The 27,552-nt window shown below is 40.0% G+C and overlaps 2 protein-coding genes, 1 long non-coding RNA gene and 1 pseudogene across 4 annotated transcripts; 2 read left to right on the top strand and 2 right to left on the bottom strand.

Annotated features, from left to right (window-relative positions):
• Window positions 1–37: 37 nt before the first annotated feature.
• Window positions 38–7,209, bottom strand: LOC113035809 (delta(3,5)-Delta(2,4)-dienoyl-CoA isomerase, mitochondrial-like). Its single transcript, XM_026191543.1, has 10 exons — window positions 6,999–7,209; window positions 3,780–3,948; window positions 3,070–3,158; window positions 2,858–2,982; window positions 2,195–2,243; window positions 1,442–1,506; window positions 1,138–1,208; window positions 949–1,020; window positions 709–859; window positions 38–448 (listed from the first exon to the last, which is right to left on the bottom strand). Exons 1-10 carry the CDS (start codon window positions 7,135–7,137, stop codon window positions 344–346), a joined length of 1,035 nt encoding a protein of 344 aa, XP_026047328.1. The 5' UTR covers window positions 7,138–7,209; the 3' UTR covers window positions 38–343.
• Window positions 7,210–7,237: 28 nt separating this feature from the next.
• On the top strand, window positions 7,238–14,141 carry ech1 (enoyl CoA hydratase 1, peroxisomal). Of its 2 annotated transcripts, XM_026191545.1 has the most exons (11): window positions 7,240–7,337; window positions 7,429–7,505; window positions 10,245–10,413; window positions 11,035–11,123; window positions 11,211–11,335; window positions 11,950–11,998; window positions 12,687–12,751; window positions 12,985–13,055; window positions 13,172–13,243; window positions 13,336–13,486; window positions 13,747–14,141. In XM_026191545.1, the coding sequence occupies exons 2-11, from the start codon at window positions 7,469–7,471 to the stop codon at window positions 13,849–13,851; spliced, it is 933 nt and encodes a 310-aa protein (XP_026047330.1). In that variant the 5' UTR covers window positions 7,240–7,337; window positions 7,429–7,468; the 3' UTR covers window positions 13,852–14,141. The 2 variants fall into 2 exon arrangements, with proteins under 2 accessions (XP_026047329.1, XP_026047330.1); XM_026191544.1 differs by having other exon boundaries at window positions 7,238–7,505.
• Window positions 14,142–17,802: 3,661 nt separating this feature from the next.
• On the bottom strand, window positions 17,803–18,506 carry LOC113036296 (uncharacterized). The gene is made up of 3 exons (XR_003274438.1): window positions 18,492–18,506; window positions 18,227–18,289; window positions 17,803–17,946 (listed from the first exon to the last, which is right to left on the bottom strand). It is a non-coding gene; the product is annotated as an uncharacterized LOC113036296 (long non-coding RNA).
• A 1,385-nt stretch (window positions 18,507–19,891) lies between these two features.
• LOC113037059 (uncharacterized) lies at window positions 19,892–20,100 on the top strand (annotated as a pseudogene).
• The last annotated feature ends 7,452 nt before the right edge of the window (window positions 20,101–27,552 follow it).

Raw genomic sequence — 27,552 nt, forward strand, 5'->3', positions numbered from 1 at the left:
AAATATTTTGGCAAATAACAGTACTGAATATTTGAAATCACTTTCACACGAGTCTCTTTAATGAGGAAACATTCAGGAGATCGTTTACAGATGAACAAAATGTTTCTCAGCTCAGTCAGTTAAGATTTGCCTTAGTTAAATATTATCCATATCTGATATTAGAGCAGGAGAAATATGAACCTGAATGAATTATTAAACACATAATGACATTAAAATACTGTCTAGTGTGGATACAGATATCAAGATAGTAAATGTAATTTTGATTTATAAAATTGCTGTAAGAAAGGCCGGAGTGGAGGAGGAAAGAGGCACTTTCTGTATCTGAGCTTTGCCTCACTGGTGTTCAGAGTTTAGAGTATGTCTTAGTTTTGGGACTCTTCTTCTCGAGGGCTGCCTGAGCTGATTTCATCAGATCTTCAGTCTGAAGCATGCTCATGTTCCACGTGGCCTGGAGAAGGAGAAATTATGAATTTAAGTCAGTACTTTAAAAAGGGAACTTTATAAGTTCATATGCATTTAAGTGAGCATGCCACATCCCCTTTATGCTATCAAGTGTCATATAAAAGACACCAGGAAACTGAAATGGAGGGAATGAGGTAGCAATGCCAGATTCCTTCCGTAGAACTCTGAACACAAACCTTAAGAGTGACGTTGTGAAGCTGACAAAAATATGCACAGAAAACTTTGTCATATTATATTCATCCTTACAATGTAATCCAGTCCATCTGCTACGCTGTGGTTTCTGGCATAGATGAGGTTTATTTTGGTGCCCTGCACAGCAACTGGGCTGCGACCAGCAATCTCTCCAGCAATCTCCAGAGCTCCAGCCATCATCGCCTCCTTATCTGCAAACACTCGGCTGAAGAAGAAGAAGGGAAGGGTTTCAAACTGTTAGAATGAATAAGTGCTTTTAATTTGGAAAAAGAGTGATGAGGGAACATTGTTTACCTGACCAGTCCGCTGCTCTTAGCTTCATCAGCATACATCTTTCTCGCTGTCAGAGCCAGTTCATTAACAAGACTGTTGAAAATAGAAATAGATTTTTTTTTTAACCTACAAGCATTCAGTCACTTAACAGTGTCATGTCATAAATTTCTTTGAAACTTGTCCCAATTGTAAATCATGCTGCTGGCTCACCTTTGGCTGCCGATGACCTTCGGGAGTCTCTGGAGTGTTCCAACATCTGCTGCAAGTCCAATATCAACCTCCTATGGAGCCAAAGCAGAGGGCATCATCAATGCTACATTTAGCAAACAGAATCTCAAGATCTAGTGTGTAATCTCTGCTCAAAACCTTGCTGTAGGATATGACAGGTCAAAGAGATCAAGATCTGTGAAATTGTTTAACACAAATCTTCATAAGTTGGTCTTAATTGAATCAGCTATCTATTCCATGCTTTCCCAATTGTCCTCACCACAGTGATAAAATCAGATGATTATACCTTAACTTGGAACCAGGCGTCCTGGGTGCACAGGCGAATGTCACAGGCTGTAATCATGTCAACACCTGCCAGAGAAAACACCACCTACGGTTAACTCACCGAAGCTCCTTTCTCCACCAAACTCAATGCGTCAAACACCTCCACAACCAAGAAGCCTGTATCACAGCCTGTGGGTTTCCCTGGCTCCTGCTAGCATCATGTCCATGCAGTAAACTAACCAGTTATATATCAAAGCTTGAAAACATAGTATTTTCAAATGTCTTGTTGTCTTCTAGGGTCAAGTCGAAAGCAGCCATGGGGAAGAGGGGCATATGTATAGTTTCAGCCACCGCCTTCAGAACACAGCAAATCTCCTTGGGGAGATATTTCAATTCAAATTCATCCATACCACAAACACGTTGGACTGGTCCAGCTGAATGACTCAATTAGGAATTTTAGGGGATTTGAAGCTTTTCACACAGTGGCTACAGCTTCTTATATCTGCACACTTCTCAAAGCATCATCCTCCTAACTTCAAGTGTTAAAATGCATAAAACAAAGGCTTAAAAAACAAACGAACATTCATTTATTTCTTCTTGGCTGTAAATGCGTTTATTTCTGCTGTAAAGTTGGACATTTTAACACGAGACTCTTTGGGAATTCACTCCCTTTTGCAGCCAGACTCAAGCAGACATTCGAGGAACTTTAGTGTTTTTCTAACTCCTGTACCTTAAGATGATTCACTACAGCACTGTAATCTTTACAATGTCCTACCTGCTCCTACACAGGCTCCATGGATGGCCACCACAACAGGCTTCGGGCACTGCGAGAACACAATTCAAGAGGAAACGTACTTTAATGATAGTGAGGGAGAATTTGTAAGGAAGGGAAGCTTGGTGCACGCTGGGTCCTACTGCTCTTACACTACAGACATTAACAGTGTGACAGTGTATCTTGTATTGAGTTCTTACTGTTGTTTCATGCAGGTCACACAGATGAGCAATGCCAATGGAAAAAAATATAATTTCATTACAAAAACTGGAATTTTAAAGACAAAATAACCATAAAATAAATCCTATGTTTGTAACTTCTAATCTGTCCTAAGGCTTTCTTTGGCTGAAGTAAGATTTCCACCATTCATCATTTATCCAATTCATAGCCAGGGTTGGTGGGGGGATTAAGTCTATCCCAGCTGACCCATGGTAAAAACTGATGACTGAATTTTAAAAGATAGCAATACAACAGTGGACATGAATGCAAAATGAGCTTTCATGAACCCTAATATTGTTAATATAACTTATCTTGATTTAGAGAGGCAACATCTGAGCAAGAAGCACAGTTCAGGAACCTTCCTGATAAAATCTGATAATTCAGTCACACCTCATGTTTGTGACTGGTTCAGTCTTCTCACTCTTTACATTAATAATGCGCTCTGACCTTCTCTATGACGGAGAAGGTCTCTTGGAATTTCCTAATCTTTTTTTTTAACCCCCAGGAGATTCTGGCTGTGTCGTCTCCTTCTGGTTGAAGTACATTGTTCATCATGTCCATGAGATCGATACCTGCGCATTAACACAGATGAGATTTTACACACTGATTATACTCCACTGAGAGAAGAGAACAGAGGTTTTAATATTCTGTATACCCACCAGCTGTGAAGAGCTTCCCTGCTCCAGAAACTACCACTGCTCTGCACTCGGGGTCCTCAGAGAGCTCATTAAAGCAGGTCACCATCTCACTGGCAGAGAAACACAAGTTCAGATCAGTGTTCACCCAAATAATAATTTAGCTTTTAATTCCAGTGATTAGTTTGACTTTTTGAGCTCTTTTATGTCTGATAATTTAACACTTTTAGAGTTCCATGTATTAGCATTATATTTTTTATTCACACTAAATGATGCAATATTGATTCTCAACGATTCACGAAATAGTAATAGTCTGAATATTGTGTTCACTTGTTTGTAGGGAATGACTGTATTTATTTAAACTCTTGTATGTGCTTCTCTCCTGATCAGAGGACTGAATACGTTTGGGAGCTAGCCTACTTGCTGGTCTGTGCTGTTACACAACGAGGGTTGCAGGATGAATGAAAACAAAAACAAACTTATACAAGTGCTTTTCCCCCCCTCACACACTATACTCCCAGCATAAGTAAGAGAAGCCAGCTGAGGTAAATACATGCTGGGTATGATGAACCTTCTCTTTATTTTCACCAAGATAAATAAGGAATATGGACAATATGGACTTTCTAACTGAATATAAACTGTGAGACAGGTTCCAGCATCCAGGTATAATATATAGCATTTGTCATGCCTCTGACACTGTGTAAAATATGTATATATGTAATTCTGATTCCTGCCTCCAGAAAGCACTGTTCATGGCATTGCGTTTCTCAGGCCGGTGAAGTTCAACATGCGTGATGGACTCTGTAGGACGACTGATGGCCAGGGTTGTGTACGGAGGGGTGGCACCACCTGAAGATGACATGGCTCTGGCCACAGTTTGACTAGGCAACCACAACCCCTTATCTAAGAAGAAAAAACAGAGCAACATTAGACTGTGGCCGAGAAGCAAGAGTAGTGAAAGCTACAAGGCTACAATGGACTATTCATAGGCCTTTTCTCATCTTTACCATTTTGTATCTTACTTACATTCAAGGCCTCAACTCACCTGTACACCTCAGTGTACAGGTGAGTTCTGTTTAACTGAAACCTGGCAACAACCTGATGACTTTTCTCAACTGAATGAATCCACTCCTCCGGGGTTTGTTTACTTTTCGAAACCTTGCTGCTCAGATCGTGGGGTTGGTCCCGCGATCATTTTTCGCCAGCACTTGAAAGTCCTGCCAGTTAATTTTGATCGATTTAGTTCTCTAGAGTGACTTTTAAGTGAGCTGACTGGACCTATTCCCACCATCATAGCTACTGTATACTGCCCCCCCCCAAACCTAACCTCAGTGACTTTGCGAACCTACTAACCCACCTTTCATCTCTCTCCCCAAATGTTACTTTGATAGGAAATTTCAACATTCATATCGAAAATAATAACCTTCTGCTCACCAGAGACATTTCCTCCTGTCTCAAGGGCTTTGAATTCAAACAGTTTGTCAACTTTCCCACTCACTCTAAAGGACACACCTTGGACTTGGTCTGCTGTTCTGGTCTTACTCCCTCGAATCTTTCTGCTGCTGAAATCCCCATAACTGACCACTTCCTCCTTTCATTTAACCTCACTCTCTGTTGCGCTTCTACCAAGCCAACCCGCCTAATTTCGTTCTGCAACATCAAGAACATTGATATGGACATTCTCGTTACCAGATTGGACAATATTCCCAATCCTGTCTTCTATTCTACCCCCGATGATCTGTTGTTATATAATAATAATTGTTTACTCATTGTCCTTGATTCGCTGGCTCCTGTAAAAACTCACTGTTTCCTTCGCTCGCTCTGCTGCCTAGTTTACCTCTGACCTCCGAGTTTTGAAGGCCAAAGTTCGGCAGCTAGAGCGTAGTTATAAGAAATCTGCTTTAACTGTTGACGCAGAAATCTATAAATATCATGTACTCCAATATAAAGACTCCATCAATCAGGCCAAACAAAGCTTCTACTCTGGTATTATCACTTCTTGTGAGAGTAGCTCCAGGACTATGTTTTCACTTCTCAAAAAACTTCTTCAGCCCCCCAACGCTTTACCACCACACTTCTATTCTTCTGAAATCTGTAACTCCTTGATGCTGTTCTTCACTACAAAAATGAATAACATTCATCCGGCAACTCAGTTCAAATGCTGTGTCTACCCCCTCTCCAGAACCTTTTCTCCATTTTCAGCCCCTTTCCACCTTTGATCTTCCTGATTTATCTGATATTTCTGAGTTTATATGTAAATCAAAGCCCGCCACATGTCATCTCTAGGAGAGGGCGATGGTTTTACAAAATCCAAAGGAAAAATAGGAGAAATGAGAAGCACAGGAAGGAACAGGGGAGAGGAGACAGTTATATCTCGACTTAGATTTGGACACACAGGTTTGAATAGCGCATTGTTTTTAATAGGAAAACACAGTACAGGGGAGTGTGACTGCAACAGAGAACAGGAAACAACAGAACAAGTTTTATTGCATTGTTAGAAATATGATGCAGAGAGAAGACAATTAATCAAAAAGCTTGGCTACATGAAAGTGGACTTGGTTGATTTATTTCGTAAGAACTTGAGAAGTGAATGTTATCAGGCCATATTTTGGTTTTTTAAGGCAGACTAGTTTGCTTGGGAAGCTTTGAATGGATTTTTATTTTTGACATTTCGGTCCACACTCCACACCAGTAGGTGGCGGTAATGCAACATTTTGTTGTTTGTCAACCACCAATAAATAATCTGAAGAAGAAAAAGAATCAGAATAAGAGAAGCTTTCCCAATTTATTGCTCAATTTGTGAGTGAGGTATTAGACACTAATGTACTGTAACTGTACAGCCTGAAGTACAGTTACAGAGTGGCCGTGTATTTATTTTCTGCCGTTTTGGAGAGGGCGGCTGCCCTTCTACCGGCAGGGATTTAATTGCTGCCCACTGTAGCCTGTTCGGCGGGCAGTGTTGATCGTTTCGGCCCAGTCAAGCTGAGGGAAACGTCTGCAGCAGCCGCCGTTTGGCCCCGTCCTTTAAGGAACTGCTGTCTTGTACCGTCTACAGTTTTGTGACACTGTTTATATTTGGTTTGACCACGTAGCCAGACTCTGGGGATCCTTTACGTTTCTGGTGTTTGTTTACAGTGACATTTGTACCTGCACATTTGATTTGTACCATTCGTCAGAGAGAGCGTCATTCCTTTTTGGAGTGCGCTGGGATCAAATATCGTCTGTGTTTTTATTATGTTGGGAGTACATTTTGTAGTTTCACTGTGAGCAATGCGTCTGATGTTAAGTGCCCTATTACCTATGACTTTTTTTTTAATGCAGTGAATTGAGGATACTCAGTATCTGTGGGACCTTCGGTTGTGGGTCGTTTTCCACACTACTTTTGTTGTACGGCACCTGGGGTGTAGAGTTGGTTTGCACGTGTGATTTTCTTCTCTCATGGTCCTTAGCTACTGGCAAGTCCAGTTCAATGTATGGTGGTTTTATTTAATTTAGGATAGTATTACAGGATAGGACATGCCACAGTCAACTTTTATTGTGCTCTGTTCTTTTTTTTAAAGTTTTTTTTATTTTAACAAATGCAGTTAATAAAGGTATCTTAATATTAGGACCAGCCTGCCTCAGTCGTGTATTCTCGAAGCTGTGTAATGTTTTCTGGTTGGTTTTTGAAAAGACTCTTTATATTTCATAGGGGTGAAATTAAAGAACACAAAGTGAGCCCTGCACCTTACGAAACACTGAAGCTGCAGTGACGACCTTTCACCCACTTATCTTTATAAAAGGTTTTGTTTCCAATTTTTGACTCCAGAACTTCAACACACGGCTCCGCGCTAAAACAGCGACAAACATTCAAAACATGCAGTGTATTTTCACACGATTTGATACGTTTTACTACTACTTAACACAACATCTAAAGTAAAATAATAAAATATAAACAAATTATAGACACTTACATCTAGTGACAGCTGACCTGAAAACCATCGCTAACATCGCCTTTTGAACCCTGCAGAGTCCAGACTGTTTAGTGAACACGGTCAAGTGAACCGTCATTTGTGATCTGCAGTGAAGCCAGCCGCCTCTTATCTGACGCATAAGTTTTCTTTCGCTTCTACACTAGGCTTTACGGCAGCGCCAGTGCTAACTTAGCTAGGGAATGTTCGAATTGTTTATAGTTCACATAGTGACGTCACGGGTTCATTTAATGAGCTGTGCGTTAACATTTGTTAAGTAAAGCCACGCTGTATGTCTGCTGTTTGTGCGAAGGATAACCGGTGAACTACCGATTAACTCACGTAAGATCCCTGCTAACTACTTAGCTTTAGCAAAGCTAACTGGCTAATGTCCAGAGGGCCAGGTGAAGTGAATGATTGTTTCTGTATGCAGCCTCGCTAAACGGTCTGGACTCTGCACCGTTCAAAGGGCGATGTTGGCAGTGGTTTTCAGGTCAGCTGTCACCAAATGTAAGTGTCGGTGATTTGTTTGTATTTTTTTATTATTATTTTAACTTTGTTGTTAATTAGTAGGGAAACCCATCAAAGCGTGTGAAAATACACCGGATGTTCTGAATGTTTGTCGCTGTTTTAGCTCGGAGCCGTGTGTCGATGCACAAAACCTTTTATATGGATAAGTGGGTGAAAGCTCGTCAGTGCAGCTTCAGTGGTTTGTAAGATCGCGGTCAAGTGACGGTCAAGCAGTCATTTGTGAGCCGCGGTGAAGCAGCCACCTCTTTTCCGCCGCCTAAATTTTCTTGCACTTTTGCACTAGGCTTTACTGCAGTAGTGATGGGTCGGTCGCGAACGAAATGGCCGATTCTTTGACGTGAACGACGCGAGCCGGTGCCTTATCGCGAGCCATGGGGTTTTTTTTTTCTTTCTCTCACCCTCTCTCTCTCTCGCACTTTTTTTTCCCGCTTCACTCAGCATGCGAGCCTTGTGCTTTACGCTGGACAGAGGAGGGAGTGGCGGTAGTTACATTCAGTAGCACAGGAACAGAGCGGGAGGGAGAGACAGAGAAAGAGCCAGGGACAACAACCTCACATTAGAAAGGAATAGTAATCATCCACAACTATTTTCAGTTGCAGATGATAAAGGATTCAGAAAGTTAGTCATGCAGGCCCATATGACAGAGAATATGAATGTTCTTTTTGTTTTCATATTATAATTTATATTTAATTGTGTTGTGGTTTGCAGTGTTTTGTGTTGTTTCACTTTAAATTTGTAAAAGGAAAAAGCTGAAAATTTAAATAGTTAAAAGTTGAAATGTGAATAGTTGATTTTTGTATTATATGATTTATTTATTACATTTTATGTGGAGTGAATAAATAAAAGTATATTTACGGTGGCCCCTACAGACAAAGCACATACAAACTTCAAATCATGTACGAACTCCGAAGCACGTAAAAACTCCAAAACACGTAAAAACACGTAAAAACTCAGAAGCACATAAAAACTCAAAACACGTATAAAATACAACCGAAGTGCTCCAGGATGCTAGGGGCAGTGTTGAGCTTTTGTTACCTAGTGGCTACACAAGCCAGCAAGTACCAATGACCGGATTTGGTGTGTGGTAGTAACAGGTAAATGAACTTTTTTTTTTTTTTTTTTTTTTTAAATTATTTGACTATATATGAATGCTTGTGTATAAATACACAAACAATACACATATGCTTTCATGCTTTCAATTGTGTAATTTAAGTGATCTGGGTAGCTCTGTTTTGGAAGTTCAGTTCATGCTAGAAATGTGTTTTGGAGTTTGTACGTGTTTTGTCTCTAGAGGCCACCGCATATATTTCTATATAAATAAAACCACTTTTTTTTTTCATTGGTAATTCCTTTTGTGCATAATTTTATATTATTGTTAATAATAAATTAATTGAAGCAACAAAACAACCTGAAGAGCCGGTTTGGAACCGAAAGAGCCGGTTCTCTAAAAAGAGCCGGAAATCCCATCACTATACTGCAGCGCCCTTTCACCTTCATTGCTAATCGCAAACTCGCGCACACATACGAACAGATTTCATTTAGACAGTCTGATTGCATCATATTCAAAAATTCATTAAAAATCATCCTTGAAAGTTCACGTGAAACTTTTGACGCATTCTTTCTCTCGTCCAACGACTCAAACTACGTCTGGAAGTTTCATCTCTATCGTCTGCATATTCCACAAAAATGAAGGGAGGGAATTATGCTCTAGTTCAACACAATTACTCAAATATTGCATCATCTTTCCATCTGAGCATAACTGTTCTTTGCGATCAGCAATGAAGGAGAATAAGCGCTGCCGTAAAGTCCAGAGTAGAAGCGCAAGAAAATGTGTACTTTATACAGGTTATAGTAGTGATTTTAATTTGTCATAAATGTTGATTTTCTGCTCCATGTATTTTATATAGTTTAATAGTGTATAAATATGTTTTTTCTTTTTTCTTCAAACAATATCTGCATTTGAGTAGCTAGAAGTGAGAAAAGGGAGTTGACTGTGGAAAAACATGAATAAATAGTGGTGGACTGATCACTTGCTTAAACGAAATTACTATTTTAGCGGTTAAATTGACAGAGTTGCGGTGATTAATGACCCCATTATATATTTGTTTTAATTTTGTTAATCATATCTTGACTTTTTTCTTTATTTATACTCACCAGCTACTTTATTAGGTTCCTAGTGTAGGTTGGACTCCTTTTTACCTTCAGAACTACCTTAATTCTTCATGTCACAGATTCACCAAGGTACTGGAAACATGTGACATGGCTTGTTATCCTGCTGTACACAGCCATCACAGGATGGGTACACTGTGGTGATAAAGGGATGGACATGGTCAGCAACAACACTCAGATAGACGTAGTATTCAGAAGATGCTTAGTGAAACCACTGCTGCGAGGCAACATGTTCTTTGCACCAAGATCAGAATCGAGACTCAGGCCAGACAATATTTATTTTTTCTTCTATTGTCCAGTTGTTATAGGTCTGTGCTAGTTGTATCCTCTTCCTTTCAATAACTATTGCAATTACTGTAAAACTGTACCACTTTATTGTAAAACTGAACCAATACTGAGGTGTACAGGTGAGTTGAGGCCTTGAATGTAAGTAAGATACAAAATGGTAAAGATGAGAAAAGGCCTATGAATAGTCCATTGTAGCCTTGTAGCTTTCACTACTCTTGCTTCTCGGCCACAGTCTAATGTTGCTCTGTTTTTTCTTCTTAGATAAGGGGTTGTGGTTGCCTAGTCAAACTGTGGCCAGAGCCATGTCATCTTCAGGTGGTGCCACCCCTCCGTACACAACCCTGGCCATCAGTCGTCCTACAGAGTCCATCACGCATGTTGAACTTCACCGGCCTGAGAAACGCAATGCCATGAACAGTGCTTTCTGGAGGCAGGAATCAGAATTACATATATACATATTTTACACAGTGTCAGAGGCATGACAAATGCTATATATTATACCTGGATGCTGGAACCTGTCTCACAGTTTATATTCAGTTAGAAAGTCCATATTGTCCATATTCCTTATTTATCTTGGTGAAAATAAAGAGAAGGTTCATCATACCCAGCATGTATTTACCTCAGCTGGCTTCTCTTACTTATGCTGGGAGTATAGTGTGTGAGGGGGGGAAAAGCACTTGTATAAGTTTGTTTTTGTTTTCATTCATCCTGCAACCCTCGTTGTGTAACAGCACAGACCAGCAAGTAGGCTAGCTCCCAAACGTATTCAGTCCTCTGATCAGGAGAGAAGCACATACAAGAGTTTAAATAAATACAGTCATTCCCTACAAACAAGTGAACACAATATTCAGACTATTACTATTTCGTGAATCGTTGAGAATCAATATTGCATCATTTAGTGTGAATAAAAAATACAATGCTAATACATGGAACTCTAAAAGTGTTAAATTATCAGACATAAAAGAGCTCAAAAAGTCAAACTAATCACTGGAATTAAAAGCTAAATTATTATTTGGGTGAACACTGATCTGAACTTGTGTATCTCTGCCAGTGAGATGGTGACCTGCTTTAATGAGCTCTCTGAGGACCCCGAGTGCAGAGCAGTGGTAGTTTCTGGAGCAGGGAAGCTCTTCACAGCTGGTGGGTATACAGAATATTAAAACCTCTGTTCTCTTCTCTCAGTGGAGTATAATCAGTGTGTAAAATCTCATCTGTGTTAATGCGCAGGTATCGATCTCATGGACATGATGAACAATGTACTTCAACCAGAAGGAGACGACACAGCCAGAATCTCCTGGGGGTTAAAAAAAAAGATTAGGAAATTCCAAGAGACCTTCTCCGTCATAGAGAAGGTCAGAGCGCATTATTAATGTAAAGAGTGAGAAGACTGAACCAGTCACAAACATGAGGTGTGACTGAATTATCAGATTTTATCAGGAAGGTTCCTGAACTGTGCTTCTTGCTCAGATGTTGCCTCTCTAAATCAAGATAAGTTATATTAACAATATTAGGGTTCATGAAAGCTCATTTTGCATTCATGTCCACTGTTGTATTGCTATCTTTTAAAATTCAGTCATCAGTTTTTACCATGGGTCAGCTGGGATAGACTTAATCCCCCCACCAACCCTGGCTATGAATTGGATAAATGATGAATGGTGGAAATCTTACTTCAGCCAAAGAAAGCCTTAGGACAGATTAGAAGTTACAAACATAGGATTTATTTTATGGTTATTTTGTCTTTAAAATTCCAGTTTTTGTAATGAAATTATATTTTTTTCCATTGGCATTGCTCATCTGTGTGACCTGCATGAAACAACAGTAAGAACTCAATACAAGATACACTGTCACACTGTTAATGTCTGTAGTGTAAGAGCAGTAGGACCCAGCGTGCACCAAGCTTCCCTTCCTTACAAATTCTCCCTCACTATCATTAAAGTACGTTTCCTCTTGAATTGTGTTCTCGCAGTGCCCGAAGCCTGTTGTGGTGGCCATCCATGGAGCCTGTGTAGGAGCAGGTAGGACATTGTAAAGATTACAGTGCTGTAGTGAATCATCTTAAGGTACAGGAGTTAGACAAACACTAAAGTTCCTCGAATGTCTGCTTGAGTCTGGCTGCAAAAGGGAGTGAATTCCCAAAGAGTCTCGTGTTAAAATGTCCAACTTTACAGCAGAAATAAACGCATTTACAGCCAAGAAGAAATAAATGAATGTTCGTTTGTTTTTTAAGCCTTTGTTTTATGCATTTTAACACTTGAAGTTAGGAGGATGATGCTTTGAGAAGTGTGCAGATATAAGAAGCTGTAGCCACTGTGTGAAAAGCTTCAAATCCCCTAAAATTCCTAATTGAGTCATTCAGCTGGACCAGTCCAACGTGTTTGTGGTATGGATGAATTTGAATTGAAATATCTCCCCAAGGAGATTTGCTGTGTTCTGAAGGCGGTGGCTGAAACTATACATATGCCCCTCTTCCCCATGGCTGCTTTCGACTTGACCCTAGAAGACAACAAGACATTTGAAAATACTATGTTTTCAAGCTTTGATATATAACTGATTAGTTTACTGCATGGACATGATGCTAGCAGGAGCCAGGGAAACCCACAGGCTGTGATACAGGCTTCTTGGTTGTGGAGGTGTTTGACGCATTGAGTTTGGTGGAGAAAGGAGCTTCGGTGAGTTAACCGTAGGTGGTGTTTTCTCTGGCAGGTGTTGACATGATTACAGCCTGTGACATTCGCCTGTGCACCCAGGACGCCTGGTTCCAAGTTAAGGTATAATCATCTGATTTTATCACTGTGGTGAGGACAATTGGGAAAGCATGGAATAGATAGCTGATTCAATTAAGACCAACTTATGAAGATTTGTGTTAAACAATTTCACAGATCTTGATCTCTTTGACCTGTCATATCCTACAGCAAGGTTTTGAGCAGAGATTACACACTAGATCTTGAGATTCTGTTTGCTAAATGTAGCATTGATGATGCCCTCTGCTTTGGCTCCATAGGAGGTTGATATTGGACTTGCAGCAGATGTTGGAACACTCCAGAGACTCCCGAAGGTCATCGGCAGCCAAAGGTGAGCCAGCAGCATGATTTACAATTGGGACAAGTTTCAAAGAAATTTATGACATGACACTGTTAAGTGACTGAATGCTTGTAGGTTAAAAAAAAATCTATTTCTATTTTCAACAGTCTTGTTAATGAACTGGCTCTGACAGCGAGAAAGATGTATGCTGATGAAGCTAAGAGCAGCGGACTGGTCAGGTAAACAATGTTCCCTCATCACTCTTTTTCCAAATTAAAAGCACTTATTCATTCTAACAGTTTGAAACCCTTCCCTTCTTCTTCTTCTTCAGCCGAGTGTTTGCAGATAAGGAGGCGATGATGGCTGGAGCTCTGCAGATTGCTGGAGAGATTGCTGGTCGCAGCCCAGTTGCTGTGCAGGGCACCAAAATAAACCTCATCTATGCCAGAAACCACAGCGTAGCAGATGGACTGGATTACATTGTAAGGATGAATATAATATGACAAAGTTTTCTGTGCATATTTTTGTCAGCTTCACAACGTCACTCTTAAGGTTTGTGTTCAGAGTTCTACGGAAGGAATCTGGCATTGCTACCTCATTCCCTCCATTTCAGTTTCCTGGTGTCCTTTATATGACACTTGATAGCATAAAGGGGATGTGGCATGCTCACTTAAATGCATATGAACTTATAAAGTTCCCTTTTTAAAGTACTGACTTAAATTCATAATTTCTCCTTCTCCAGGCCACGTGGAACATGAGCATGCTTCAGACTGAAGATCTGATGAAATCAGCTCAGGCAGCCCTCGAGAAGAAGAGTCCCAAAACTAAGACATACTCTAAACTCTGAACACCAGTGAGGCAAAGCTCAGATACAGAAAGTGCCTCTTTCCTCCTCCACTCCGGCCTTTCTTACAGCAATTTTATAAATCAAAATTACATTTACTAGCTTGATATCTGTATCCACACTAGACAGTATGTTAATGTCATTATGTGTTTAATAATTCATTCAGGTTCATATTTCTCCTGCTCTAATATTTAACTAAGGCAAATCTTAACTGACTGAGCGGAGAAACATTTTGTTCATCTGTAAACGATCTCCTGAATGTTTCCTCATTAAAGACACTTGTGTGAAAGTGATTTTAAATTTCCAGTCTTGGTAGAATAAAGAGGGCACATCAGAGGAGATTTAGGAGGAACAACTGCTCAGCTCTTTCTAACGTGCTGCAGTTGAGTCTGTTGTAATGCACTGCTTACCAGTGTGGTATCAAGGCTGTTCTGTAGCACAGCGGTCTCCAACCTTTTTTGTGCCACGGACAATATTTTCACGGACCGGCCTTTAAAGTGTCGCAGATAAATACAACAAAATAAAACTAGTACCGGTACCGAAAAAAATACGATTTATTCATAACACACGTGAAAAGACCTAGGAAAACAGAGTTAACGATCAAAACGATAACAAAATAACGCTGAAAACCGATTAAAAACCCTGAAAACCATACATTTCACACCTGAGGCTCAACTCTCCTGGCCCAGTACCAAACGACTCACGGACCGGTACCGGTCCGAGGCCCGGGGGTTGGGGACCGCTGCTGTAACAGACAAACAGGCACTGCGAGGAGTGGTGAGAACAGCAGAAAAGAAAAACATGGCAAAACGAAAACTGGAGGATACTCAAGCAAGCACAAAACATCATCAGTGATGGTGTCACAATAGAATCTTACAAGAAAGAATCAAAAATTGTATTCCATTGTGTTTTATTAGCTCCGGTGAAAAACAAGTTAACAATGCAACAAAAAAACAAAAACAAAACAACATACTGGAAAACAGGTATTCATCACTTGGCTGCTTCAATACAACACTTGGGCACATATGCGGGACTTTTCGGGGCTGTTTTGATATCGCTCTCTCTCTTTTAACCAATCAAATTTCGCTGTGGTAGAAGCTTTAAACTCGGTATGACCCAGGTTGATAGAGGGTGCCCAGTCTGGATCGCATTCCAGCATTTTATAGGCTGGTTTTCCTACAAAACACAACAAATATTAGCCTGCAAAGCCACAGTGAACAAAGCAGCATAGCGCAACGAATTCAATTCAAATCAATATAACACTTATTTGTAACCTACATCAACAATTATGTTATGATAAATTATGTAATAACTACAACAGAAGACTTACCTTTGTGGAAATGCTTGGAGCAGACTAACATGTGAGCTGGAGTGTTCTGGGACATTATATTTGGTCTTCGAATGGCTGCAATCCAGGCCATTCGTCGGCTCTTTGTTACTTCAGAAACATGGCTTGAACAATTTCTCTTCCACGACGTAATCCGATAAAAATCGATATTTTTACCCGTTGGCTTCCCTCTCTCAAGAGGGGCGCCGTTTGTAAAGTGAAAACATGCTGAAATTAACGACAACATTTTTCCACATTTAGCTCAGAACCTTACAAAAACATGTTTTTTGGAGTCATTTTTTACAGCATTTAGTAAAATATTTTTACGCAATTTTAAATATTAAATCTAAATGTTAAATTTTAATATTAAGTGTTAAATCTAAATATTATATTTAAATCTAAATGTTAAATGTTAAATCTAAATGTTACAGGACAAATTTATTGTACGGATCAACAGAAATACCAAAATAAAAGCTTCACGAAAACCTCCGTTGCAAAAGTGTGCCAGTAGTGGTCAGATTGTGTCTGCTCTACCCTGATGGTCACTTCTCAACGCCATAAGCGGCTTCACTTCTTGCCTAACAGCACGTCCAGCGATTTAGCTGAAAACATCGGAAGATCCGTTTTGTAGGCCATCCAAAGGTTCAGGAGTAGTGGACTCTCAGCAGCTGCAGTCTCCACTTCACAATCGCTGCAGCACATGTCCAGCTAAATAGCTGGACATGCTCGTTTACCATTTAGATTTAATGTTTAATATTTAGATTTAACATTTAAAAGTGTGTTTTAAATATGTAAAGTTACAAATATTTTACTAAATGTTGTGAAAAAATTCCTCGAAAAAACATGTTTTTGTAAGGTTTTGAGGAAAAAACTTGACGTTAATTTCAGTATGGTTCACTTTACAAACGGCGCCCCATATTGTTCCCCCTCCATGCATCGCTACCTTATCGAGATGAAGGGGTTGGTGTGTCCCAGGCAGTGGCGGTCCTAGCCTGTTTGGCGCCCTGGGCGAGCACTCCCTCTGGCGCCCCCCCCCCCTCACACACACACACACACAGACAAAACATATTAAGGATTGTACATTAACATAAAGCTGTTGTACACACACACATATATGAAGAGAGAGAGAGAGAGTATGCACAGTATGCGAACGGCTACCAAACAGCCATCATAATACGTCATACAATGAGAACAGAAACAAATCAACAATTGACAATGACTATGATGCAGAGATTTTTAAAAATGACTGTATTTGATACTACAGAATGTATTTTGGGACTTTGTTTTTTTTCTGCTCTCCAGGCAGTTTAGTGTCAGTGTTGACCACGCTTGCAGTGAAACATTCAAAAGGGACAAAGTATTTAAAGGGAGACGCGACAGAACTTCACGGCCTGCTTGACTACCTGCGATGTCATGATAAAAGACTTACAAGCCCAGAATTCACAGGCAAGTAGCATGGAAGCTGTTGTCTTATTTATGACTGACTATGTCCTAATGTTCTCTGTGAACATACTTGTCTGCAGGGAGTCCTCAGAAATACCTGGTGTGCAGTGAAAGACCCTGTTAGTTGCTGAAGTAAAAAGCAACTAACAGTGTGTGATCATTTTCGCTCTCAGATGAAACTAATGGGAAAACGGCACTACTGAAGGCTTTGCTGAACCTGAAAGGTGGAAATAACAACACAATTGAAGTTATCCTTGACATAGCAGAGAAAACTGGAGATTTAGAAAATTTGATCAATGCATCGTATACAGATCCTTACTACAAAGGTAGGGTGAAGGAAAACTGCCAATCTTAAAATAGACCTATCGATGTTTCTGTGTTGTACTGGCAAGCCTTTCAAGATAAATTATGGATCATACAAAATTGTGATGACTAACCTCAGCTTGTTTCTTATAACAAAAGTCCTACGTGTAACAGGTCAGACAGCCTTGCATGTTGCCATTGAGAGGCGGAGCTTTGAGCATGTGAAGCTGCTAGTCCAGAAAGGAGCTGATGTGCAAGCCAAAGCAAATGGAAAGTTTTTCCAGCGTCATGCTGAAATGGGCTTTTATTCTGGTGGGTAATGTCATATTGGTGTTAACAAGCTACACTTTCTGTCTCAGTTGTTTATGGCTGAGTGTTATCTCTAAGCTCATCTGTTTGTGTTTCCATTAGGGGAGCTCCCTCTGTCATTGGCTGCCTGCACCAACCAGCCTGATATTGTGTCCTTTCTCATGGAAAACCCTTACAGAAGAGCTGACGTGACTGACAGAGACTCACAAGGAAACACTGTTTTGCACACCTTGGTGGTCATAGCAGACAACACGAAAGAAAACACAGATATGATTGCAAAGATGTATGATGAAATACTTGTTCAACAGAACAAGCTTGACAAAAAAGTCCAGTTTGTAGAGATTGAAAATAATGATGGCATGACTCCTCTAAAACTGGCAGCAAAGCTCGGTAAGATAGAGGTACAGTGGGGCAAAAAAGTATTTAGTCAGCCACCGATTGTGCAAGTTCCCCCACCTAAAATGATGACAGAGGTCAGTAATTTGCACCAGAGGTACACTTCAACTGTGAGAGACAGAATGTGAAAAAAAAAAAATCCATGAATCCACATGGTAGGATTTTTAAAGAATTTATTCGTAAATTAGGGTGGAAAATAAGTATTTGGTCACCTCAAACAAGGATTTGATTTATTTCTAAAAGACAAAGTGCAGCAGCAAAATCAGTGTCACACAGCAACAGCAGGCCTCTCCTCATCCCAGTGTGGAGTCCATGCAGCTCTGCTTACAATATATAAAAGAAAATACAATCTATCAAAACAACGATTCTCCCAACAGCCACTTTAAAGTCAAAGGTTATAGTGGGGTAAAACAGAGACAAATATGAAGCCACTAATAATAACTTGTAATATTTAAATCCCCACTAAGATGGATCAATTACACAATACATATTCAAACAACTTTAACTTTTCTCAACATGGCTGGAAATACTATGCAGTGTGCAGCCTCAGGTGATGAACTCATTATACACATAAAACATAACCTATACATTTACACATACCTAAAAGACAAAGTGCAGCAGCAAAATCAGTGTCACACAGCAACAGCAGGCCTCTCCTCATCCCTGTTTAGCACAAGTAAGGACCACATAAACGGATGGTTTAACAGATAAAACGCAGTTCCAATTACTATTTTTCTCGTTCAAAGCAATCAAAAACACTTTGGGAGCTTTTAGCCAGAAGAACTAATACTTAGCAAAGAAAAATACACCAAATTTAAATGTATAATTTAGTACAGGGAGAGGAGCTACAGAAAGTGTGCCTCACCAGTGTGGAGTCCATACAGCTCTGGCTGGGAAACCCCACACACGCAACATGTTTACAAGTGGCGTCACACTGATTAATGCCCCACTTCAACAGTGACATGTGGAACCTTAGTTTTACATAAATTAAATTTACACAATAAAAAATAAACTACAGTATATACAATACAGTTTTGAGAATGTTCACACTCAGTATCAGAGATGGGCAGTAACGCGTTACTTGTAACGCGTTACTGTAATCTGATTACTTTTTTCAAGTAACGAGTAAAGTAAGGGATTACTATTGCAAAATCGGTAATTAGATTACCGTTACTTTCTCGTAGGAACGCTGCGTTACTGCGTTACTAAAACCGTGATTTTTTTTGCGAGAATGTCTCATGACAGTGACGTAAGCAAGTGCGACGTTGGTGACAGCAGCTGTGTGCAGATCAACAATGGATAATATATCGAGTGCGGGAGAGAGTATGAGCGTGCAGCGTTTAAAGTGTGGAAGTACTGACCTTACTTTGAGTTTGATTCCATAAAAAGTGACAAAAACATTAGTGTCTGCTGTGCGTGGGAAGAAAACTTCTTTTTACAGCGAAAAAAACCCCTAAACTTCCGAGCAAGCACCGAGTAGCTACGACGTAATGGGAAACTCACAGAGACACTCGCGCGGATTCTTCAACTGACCGCAGCACACCTGCACCAGGGTAACCCTCCGCCTACCCTGCTCCTGCTTTACAGGTGAAAATAGAGCAAAAGGACCGCTGAGTCTTTGACTTTATTTATTTTCTGCTGTGTTTTACTTGCATCTGTTTGAAAGAGTGAGTGAAAACACAAAAAATATTTTATTTTATGTGCTGGAATGTGTAGAAAATAGGTTTAAATGTTAAACTAATTTATTCAAGTCAGAGAATGTTGCATATAATTAAATGTTTTGCTTGATGCATAAAGTTAAAAGATTAAAACTGATAAAACAAGTTTTAAAAAGAGACTTTTCCATTTGATTACATTTTGTATGATGGATTATGTAGAAAAAGTAGAATTGGGCTGAAAGATCTATCACTTTATCACCTCTTCAGGTTGTAAATCGTGTTTTTAAAAAGTAACTAAGTAACTAAGTAACTAAGTAATTAATTACTTTTGAAAATAAGTAATCAGTAAAGTAACGGGATTACTTTTTTGGGGGAGTAATCAGTAATTAGTTACTGATTACTTTTTTCAAGTAACTTGACCAACACTGCTCAGTATATTATATCTCAGCTACACGCGCAGTTCCAGGGAGCTCCGCAGGCCTCTGAGGTACTGTAGGTGGGCGGAGATTTGAAGCAGCTCCCTCCCTGTGAGCCAAGTGAAAGAGCGCACCGTCACAAGCGAGAAGTGTCCCGAGAAGGCGGCTCAGCCAGGAACCTGCGGGAGGCCATCGCTTCTCGGCCTTTTGGCTAAGATCAAGTGTAGTATCTGTTCTTATCAGTTACAAGGCGAGAAGCAATGTAGGATGGCGGCGACGTCGGCCAATTTTTCGGAGAGGAATACATGGTCGTATGGAACGAGGAATACCTTGAGATTCGAACTAATGGATAAAGAAAAGGATTTCCATGACAGAATTAATTTTGGACGAAGGATTCTTTATGATGCATTGAAGGTACAACCAGAGGAAATCTACTGCCTCCAGCAAAGCACGGCAAGTAAGCACTATGACGTGACTTTTTGTACGGGAGAGTACGCGGAGGAGGTGAGAAAGAGATGTGGTACAGAAGAAAATGAAGAACTAAAAAAATATATGGTAACCCCGTTATACAGGAACGATTATAGGATTTTAACGGTGCACATGTATAATCCCTGGGTTACAGAAGAGACCATTAAGTACTTCCTGGGGCGGTACGTTACAGTGCTCCCAGGGGTACGAAAAATAAAGGACGGGCTAGGCCTATGGACTGGAAAAAGACAGTTTCGGGTAAAACTTAAAATGGATATGACAACGGAAGATGGATACTGCCACCCGCCTGCAGTGTTTTCCATCGGAGCAGACAGAGGTTTTTTGGTGTATGCAGGACAGCCACAAGCATGCAGAAAATGCGGCAGTACGGGACATAATGCAGACAATTGTGAGCAGGTGAGGTGTAGGAGCTGCGGGAAAAATGGCCATATCACAAGAGACTGCAAAGAGCCTAGAAGGTGTCACTTATGTGGCTCAGATACACATATGGCAAGAGATTGCACTAGGCCCAGATCATATTCGGAAGCAGCTAAAGCAGGGACCGAGGTAGAGCGGTATGAAGAAACGGATATAGGAACAAATATTGGGGAAAGCGCACAAGAGGCGCCACCAGCAGAAAGGAATCAGACTAATGAGGAAGAAGGGGGGGGGGAGAGGATGGGGCCGAACAAGGAAAAGAAGAAGGCGATAAGATGGGGGAGAAAAATGGGGAGAAGCAGTGCGAAGAAGGACAAATATGGGAAGTGGCAGCTAAGCCACGAAGAAAGTCGGCCAAAAGGCGTAGGAAAGTGAGCTCGGGAGTCCCTCCAGGAGAGACTAATTTGAAAGAAGGTAAAGGAGAGCGGATGGAAGAGGGAGGGGAGATGGGAGCGTATGTGTTGAGAGGGACGCAGACTGAATGTATGCACACACCAATGAGTGATTTAACGAGTGATGGAGACGTTGAAGAAGAAGAAGTAGAAAGTGAAGAAAAATCGGAAGATTCATTTATAAAAAATTTGCTGGCGCAAGTCAACATGGACTAATAAGGGAGGGGAAAATGGACGACAGAGGTTTTTCTTTTTTTTCTTTTTCGGCTCTAATTTTGTAAAGTTTTCCTTTTTTTCAGGGGATATGAAGATCAAAAAGACAACTAGGAGATGGTATCTGTTTTTTCTTTTGTTTCTTTGTTATAAAATTATTAAGTGCCCTCTGCTTAGGTGTATAGATACCCCTTTTTTTACTACAAAATGGTGAGGTTCCGAATAATTACGTTAAATGTAAGGGGGTTAAAAAATGCCAGAAAAAGACAAATGGTATATGAATTTCTGTTGTTTTATAATTTTGATGTATGTTTATTACAGGAGGTACATTTGAAGGACGAGAAGGATGTTGTTATTTTTTCGGAGCAGTGGAGGGGGGGTGAATCGGCATGGAGTATAGGAGGAGTATATGGGACAGGGGTGGGAGTGTTGTGTGGAAATAAAAGTATAAAAATAAAAGAAAGTTATACGGTGATACAGGGAAGAGTGATGGTGGTAGATGTAGAAAAAAACGGGGTCCAAAGCCGGATAATAAATGTGTATGCACATGTGGATCCAAAACAAAGAAGAGAACTCCTTTTGTCGATGGACACTTGTTTTATTACAAGGAAAAATATTATAGTGGGAGGGGATTTTAATGTATCTTTAGAAAAAGAAAAATTTTCTCTCCCATTAAAGACATTTATAAGACAATACGGGTTAACGGATGTTATGGGCAGACTTCTGGGGAAAAAAGTAGGGTATACATGGAGGAATACAAGGGGGGTACAGAGTAGGTTGGACTATATTTTGATAGATAAAAAGTGTAAAATTAAAGGGGGAAAAACGATTCCGGTTCTACTCACGGATCACCAGGCGGTAGAGGTGGATTTGGAGATAGAAGGGATGGAATACGGGAAGGGATATTGGAAATTAAATAATGAGGTGTTAAAGGAAAAAGATTATAGGGATAAATTTTTAGAGATCTTCCCTTTATGGGTGAAAGTAAAAGAACTTTATGGAAAAAAAGGGGATTGGTGGGAGGATGTAAAATGCAAGATAAAAAAATTTACGATAGAATATTGTACAGATAGATCCAAACGTAGAAAAGAAGAATTTAATATGTTACAAAAAGAGATAGAACATATTTATGTTATACAAAAGGAGGGGAAGGAAAAAAATGTAGATTTGAAAATTGAAGACTTAAAGGTGAGGCAAGAAGAGTTATTAGAGAGGAAGGCAAGAGCAGAAACATATAAATTAAAACAGAAAGAGTATGAGGAAGATGAAAGGTGTTCCGCATATTTTTTTAAAAAGATGAAAAGTAGGGATAAAAGGGGGGTTATAGAGAAATTGGAAAAGGATGGGAAGGAGATTATAGGGAGGGAAAGCATGTTGGGGGTAGTAAAAGAATATTACGAGGATTTATTTAGAAAAGAAAAAGTAGGGACAGAAAAAAGAGATGTTCTTTTGGGGTCATTAAAGAGGAGATTAGTAGAGGAAGATAGGGAGTTTCTGGAAAGGGAAATAACGATGGAAGAGGCATATAAGGTGGTAAAGGGAATGAAGGTAAATAGGGTACCAGGAATAGATGGATTAACGAAAGAATTTTATGAGGTATTTTGGGGAGTGATAGGGTTACATTTGTTGGAGGTCTTTAAAGAAATATTAGAGGGGGAAGAGATGGCGGAGAGTATGAGGACGGGTGTGATTTCGTTATTATTTAAGAAAGGGAATCCTCATTTACTTGATAATTATAGACCTCTCACTATGTTATGTGTAGATTATAAGATTTTAAGTAAGATAATTGCAAATAGATTGGTAGGGGTAATGTCGGATATAGTGGGAAGTGATCAAACGTGTGGGGTGAAGGGGAGACAAATTTCATGGAATATACAATTACATAGAGACATACTTGCATATGTAAAGGATAGAAAAATGGCGGCAATCTGTGTAAGTTTAGACCAACAAAAGGCATTTGATAGGCTAGATTACGAAATTTTGTGGGAGGTAATGACTAAGATGGGCTTGGGAAAACAATTTATAAGGTGGGTGAGGATCCTTTATAAAGAGATATATTCAAAAATCAAATTGAACGGGTTCCTCACGGAAAAAGTTCATCAAGCGAGGGGGTTGAGACAAGGGTGCCCGTTATCGGTGGTACTCTATGTATTATATGTTGAACCATTGGCTTGTGCGATTCGGGAGAATAAAAGAGTGAGGGGGATAATGATGCCGGGGGGGGAATGTTTGAAAATATCTCAATATGCGGATGATACTATACTATATTTAGCAGACGACGACAGTTTAAGAGAAGTTGTGGAAATATTAAAAATATATGAAGAAGTTACAGGATCAAAAATAAATAAGGAAAAGACAAAATATAAGTACTTGGGGACGTGGGAAGGTAGAAGGGAAAATATTTGTGATTATACTTTGTGTGAAGGTCCTATGGACATTCTAGGAATTTCTTTTGGGAATAAGGAGGGCGATGCTATTTGGAACTGGAAGGGGAAGATGGCAGAGGTGGAAAGGAAATTACGACTATGGAAAATGAGGAAGCTTACAATTACTGGGAAGGTGTTAGTGATAAAGAGTGAGGTGGTGCCGAAATTATTGTATCTAGGTTATGTGTTCCCGATGCCACAAGTATTTAGAGCACAAATAATGAGGGGAATATTTAACTTTATATGGGGAGGTTACGAGTACGTAAAGAGAGTACAAATGTATCAGGAGGTTGCTGATGGGGGAAAAGGGGTACCGAACATTCCGTTAAAGTTAGATACGATTTTTTATGCAAATGTGTGTACGCTGTTAAAGAAGCCATATATTCATAAATGTCAGATATTGTTATGGTTCTGGTTAGCTATTCCATACCGGTTTTTAATTGGGTGGGAAAATCAGGGGCCGAAGGCAGAGACAAGACCAGAATACTTTCAGAGGATGGTTAAGTGGGGAAAGAGACATATAGAGTGCAGGGAGGTGGATACAATACAAAATCATAAACTTCTGTATAAAAAACTGGCGAGGAATGCTAACTACAACCAGGGGATAGTGAGTTCGGAAGTTTGGGAATACGCACAGGATAAGAGTTATAAGAATGTTTTGAAAGATTTTAATTGGATGCACCTACATAGGAAATTACCTGTAAGGACTACGATGTATGCACATAATTTGGGGAAGTTAAAAGAATGTCCGAGGGATAATTGCACAGAGGAAGAAACGATTGAACACGTCCTATGGGGGTGCAAATATGCAAAAAAGGTATGGGCTGGAATGAAGAGGAGGTATAAGGGACTAGAGGCTTTGACATATGAGGAAATAACTTATCTTAGGCCTAAGGATAAAAAGAAGGAGGAAAATAAAATACGTTGTATGTTGTTATCAATTACAAAACTTAAGATATGGAGGGCAAGACAGGGGTATATAAGGGGGGGGGGTATGAATGGAAAGAGATGGGAACAATAAAGGATATAGAGAGGGAATTTGAGGGGATATATCGGCATGAATTACAAAGATGGGGAATAGACACGATTAAGGACAGGTGGAAGGATTATTATGAATGATGTAAAAGATGTTTTTGTGAAATATGAAAAGTATTCAATGGAATGTTGAGCAAATGGAAATGTAAGATGGTGTTGTAAGTAAAAATAAAAAAGGAAAAAAAAAATCTGTTCTTATCAGTAAAAGGGATTCCGATGCCGCGGGGGGAAGTTTTAAAGATATCGCAGTATGCGGACGATACAGTATTATATCTGGCAGATGATGATAGTTTAAAGGGTGCGATAGAAATGTTAGATATTTATGAAAAAGCGACTGGATCAAAGATAAATAAAGAGAAGTCGATGTATAAATATTTGGGGACATGGGAGGGTAGAAGAGATAATATCTGTGATTTTACTTTGTGCCAAGGCCCAATGAATATTTTAGGAATCACCTTTGGAAATAAGGAAGGAGATGAGCTTAGCAATTGGAAAAAAAGGTTAAGTGCGGTAGAAAAGAAGCTGGGCCTTTGGAAAGCAAGGAAATTAACAATTACGGGGAAGGTTCTGATTATAAAGAGTGAGGTGGTGCCGAAGTTATTACATCTGGCCTATGTGTTTTCGATGCCTCAGATCTACAGAGCGCAAATAACCAGAGCGATATTTAAATTTATTTGGGGGGGTTATGAGTATGTCAAAAGAACGCAAATGTATCAAGAAATTGAAGATGGTGGGAAAGGGGTACCAAATGTCCCTTTGAAGTTAGATACAATGTTTTATGCAAATGTATGCAAGCTATTGAAACAGAACTATGTCCATAAATGTCAAATATTGTTATGGTTTTGGTTAGCGATTCCATACCGTTTTTTGATAGGGTGGGAAAATAAGGGACCAAAGGCGGAAACTAGACCAAAATATTTTCAGAGGATGCTGGGATGGGGAAAGAAACATGCTGAATGTAAAGAGGTGGATACCGTACTAAACCATAAACTTTTATATAAGAAAATGGTATGGAAAGCTAATTATAACCAGGTACCGGTGAGTCCAGAAGTGTGGAAATGTGCACAGGATAAGACCTTTAAAAATGTTTTGAAGGATTTTAATTGGATGCATTTACACAAAAGGTTACCCGTGAGGATCATCATGTATGCACATAACTTGGGAAAACAGAAAAAGTGTCCGAGGGACAATTGCGTAGAAGAGGAAACAATAGAACACGTACTTTGGGGATGCGAATACGCAAAAAAGGTATGGGAAAGGGTAAAGGGGAAGTATAAAGGTTTGGGCACGGTGACTTATGAAGAGATTACCCTTTTCAGGGCTAACAGCATAGAAAAAGAGAGATACAAAATACGTTGTATGTTGTTAACAATTGTAAAAATGAAATTGTGGAAGGCAAGACAGAGTTGTATAACGGGAGGATATAAAGAGGGGGAAATAGGTACGACTAAAGCTGTAGAGAGGGAATTTGAAAAGACATACTGGCATGAACTACAAAAATGGGGAATAGACACGATCAAGGATAGATGGAAAGATTTCCCTTCCTTCTTTACTGCGAAGGCACCTAAAAAGTGGTGGTAGGTAAAGAGTAAGGAAGGGAGAAAGGGAAAAGGAGCAATGAAAAGCAATAAGTTATATGAATATGTTACATGAAAATGATTGGTTTGTGATGAATGAATGTGGGAAAGAAATGAAATGTAAATATGTCTTTGTAATGGAAATGGAAAAAGTTTTTTGAATTGTTGTGGAAAGAAAATAAAAGAAGTAAAAAAAAAAAAAAAAAAAAAAAAAAAAAATCTGTTCTTATCAGTGATAAGGCGAGAAGCAATGCAGGATGGCGGCATCATCGGCCAACTTCCATGAGAGGAATGCATGGATGCAAGGTACAAGAAATACTTTGAGATTCGAGCTGATGGAGAAAGATGAGGAAATCCATGACAGAATTAATTTTGGACGGAGGATCCTATACGAGGCTTTAAAGATACAGCCTGAGGAAATCTACTGCCTTCAGCAGAGCACGGCAAGTAAACATTACGATGTAACCTTTTGCACGGGAGAATGTGCGGAGGAGGTGAGAAGGAAGTGTATTGGAGAAGAAAACGAAGAATTGAGAAAATACATGGTAACCCCTATGTACAGAAATGATTATAGGATCCTAACTGTTCATATGTACAACCCATGGGTTTCTGAAGAGACTATTAAGTATTTCTTGGGAAGGTACGTTACAGTACTACCAGGAGTGCGGAAAATAAAGGATGGCTTAGGCCTATGGACCGGAAAAAGACAATTTCGAGTCAAATTAAATGTGGATATGGCCACCGAAGACGGGTATTGCCACCCGCCCGCGGTGTTCTCTATTGGAGCGGATAGGGGCTTCCTAGTGTATGCCGGGCAGCCCCAAGCGTGCAGAAAATGTGGTAGCACCGGACACAATGCGGACAGTTGCGAACAAATGAGGTGCAGGAGTTGCGGAAAGATAGGCCATATAACAAAAGACTGCAAGGAGCCTAGAAAATGTCACTTGTGTGATTCGGAGACGCACATGGCAAGAGACTGTACTAGGCCAAGGTCATATTCTGAAGCGGCAAAATCTGGAACTAAAGACGGATATCATAGAAAAACGGACACAGAAACTGATACTGAAAGGAGAGCACAGGAGGCGCCAACGGCTGCCGAAGATCAGACTAATGAGGAGAGAGATGGGAGCAAGGAAGGTGGAGCAGAGCAGAGAAAGGAGGAGGGAGGAAATCCACGCGAACTGGATGCCGAGAGAGAGAAACAAGGGGAGGACGGACAGGTGTGGGAAGTAGTAGCGAAGCCTCGGAGAAAATCAGCTAAGAGGCGGAGAAAGGTGAGCTCGGGCGCTTCTTCAGAAGAGAC

This window comes from Astatotilapia calliptera, chromosome 14 (assembly GCF_900246225.1).
Source record: "Astatotilapia calliptera chromosome 14, fAstCal1.2, whole genome shotgun sequence".
Lineage (NCBI taxonomy): Eukaryota > Metazoa > Chordata > Actinopteri > Cichliformes > Cichlidae > Astatotilapia > Astatotilapia calliptera.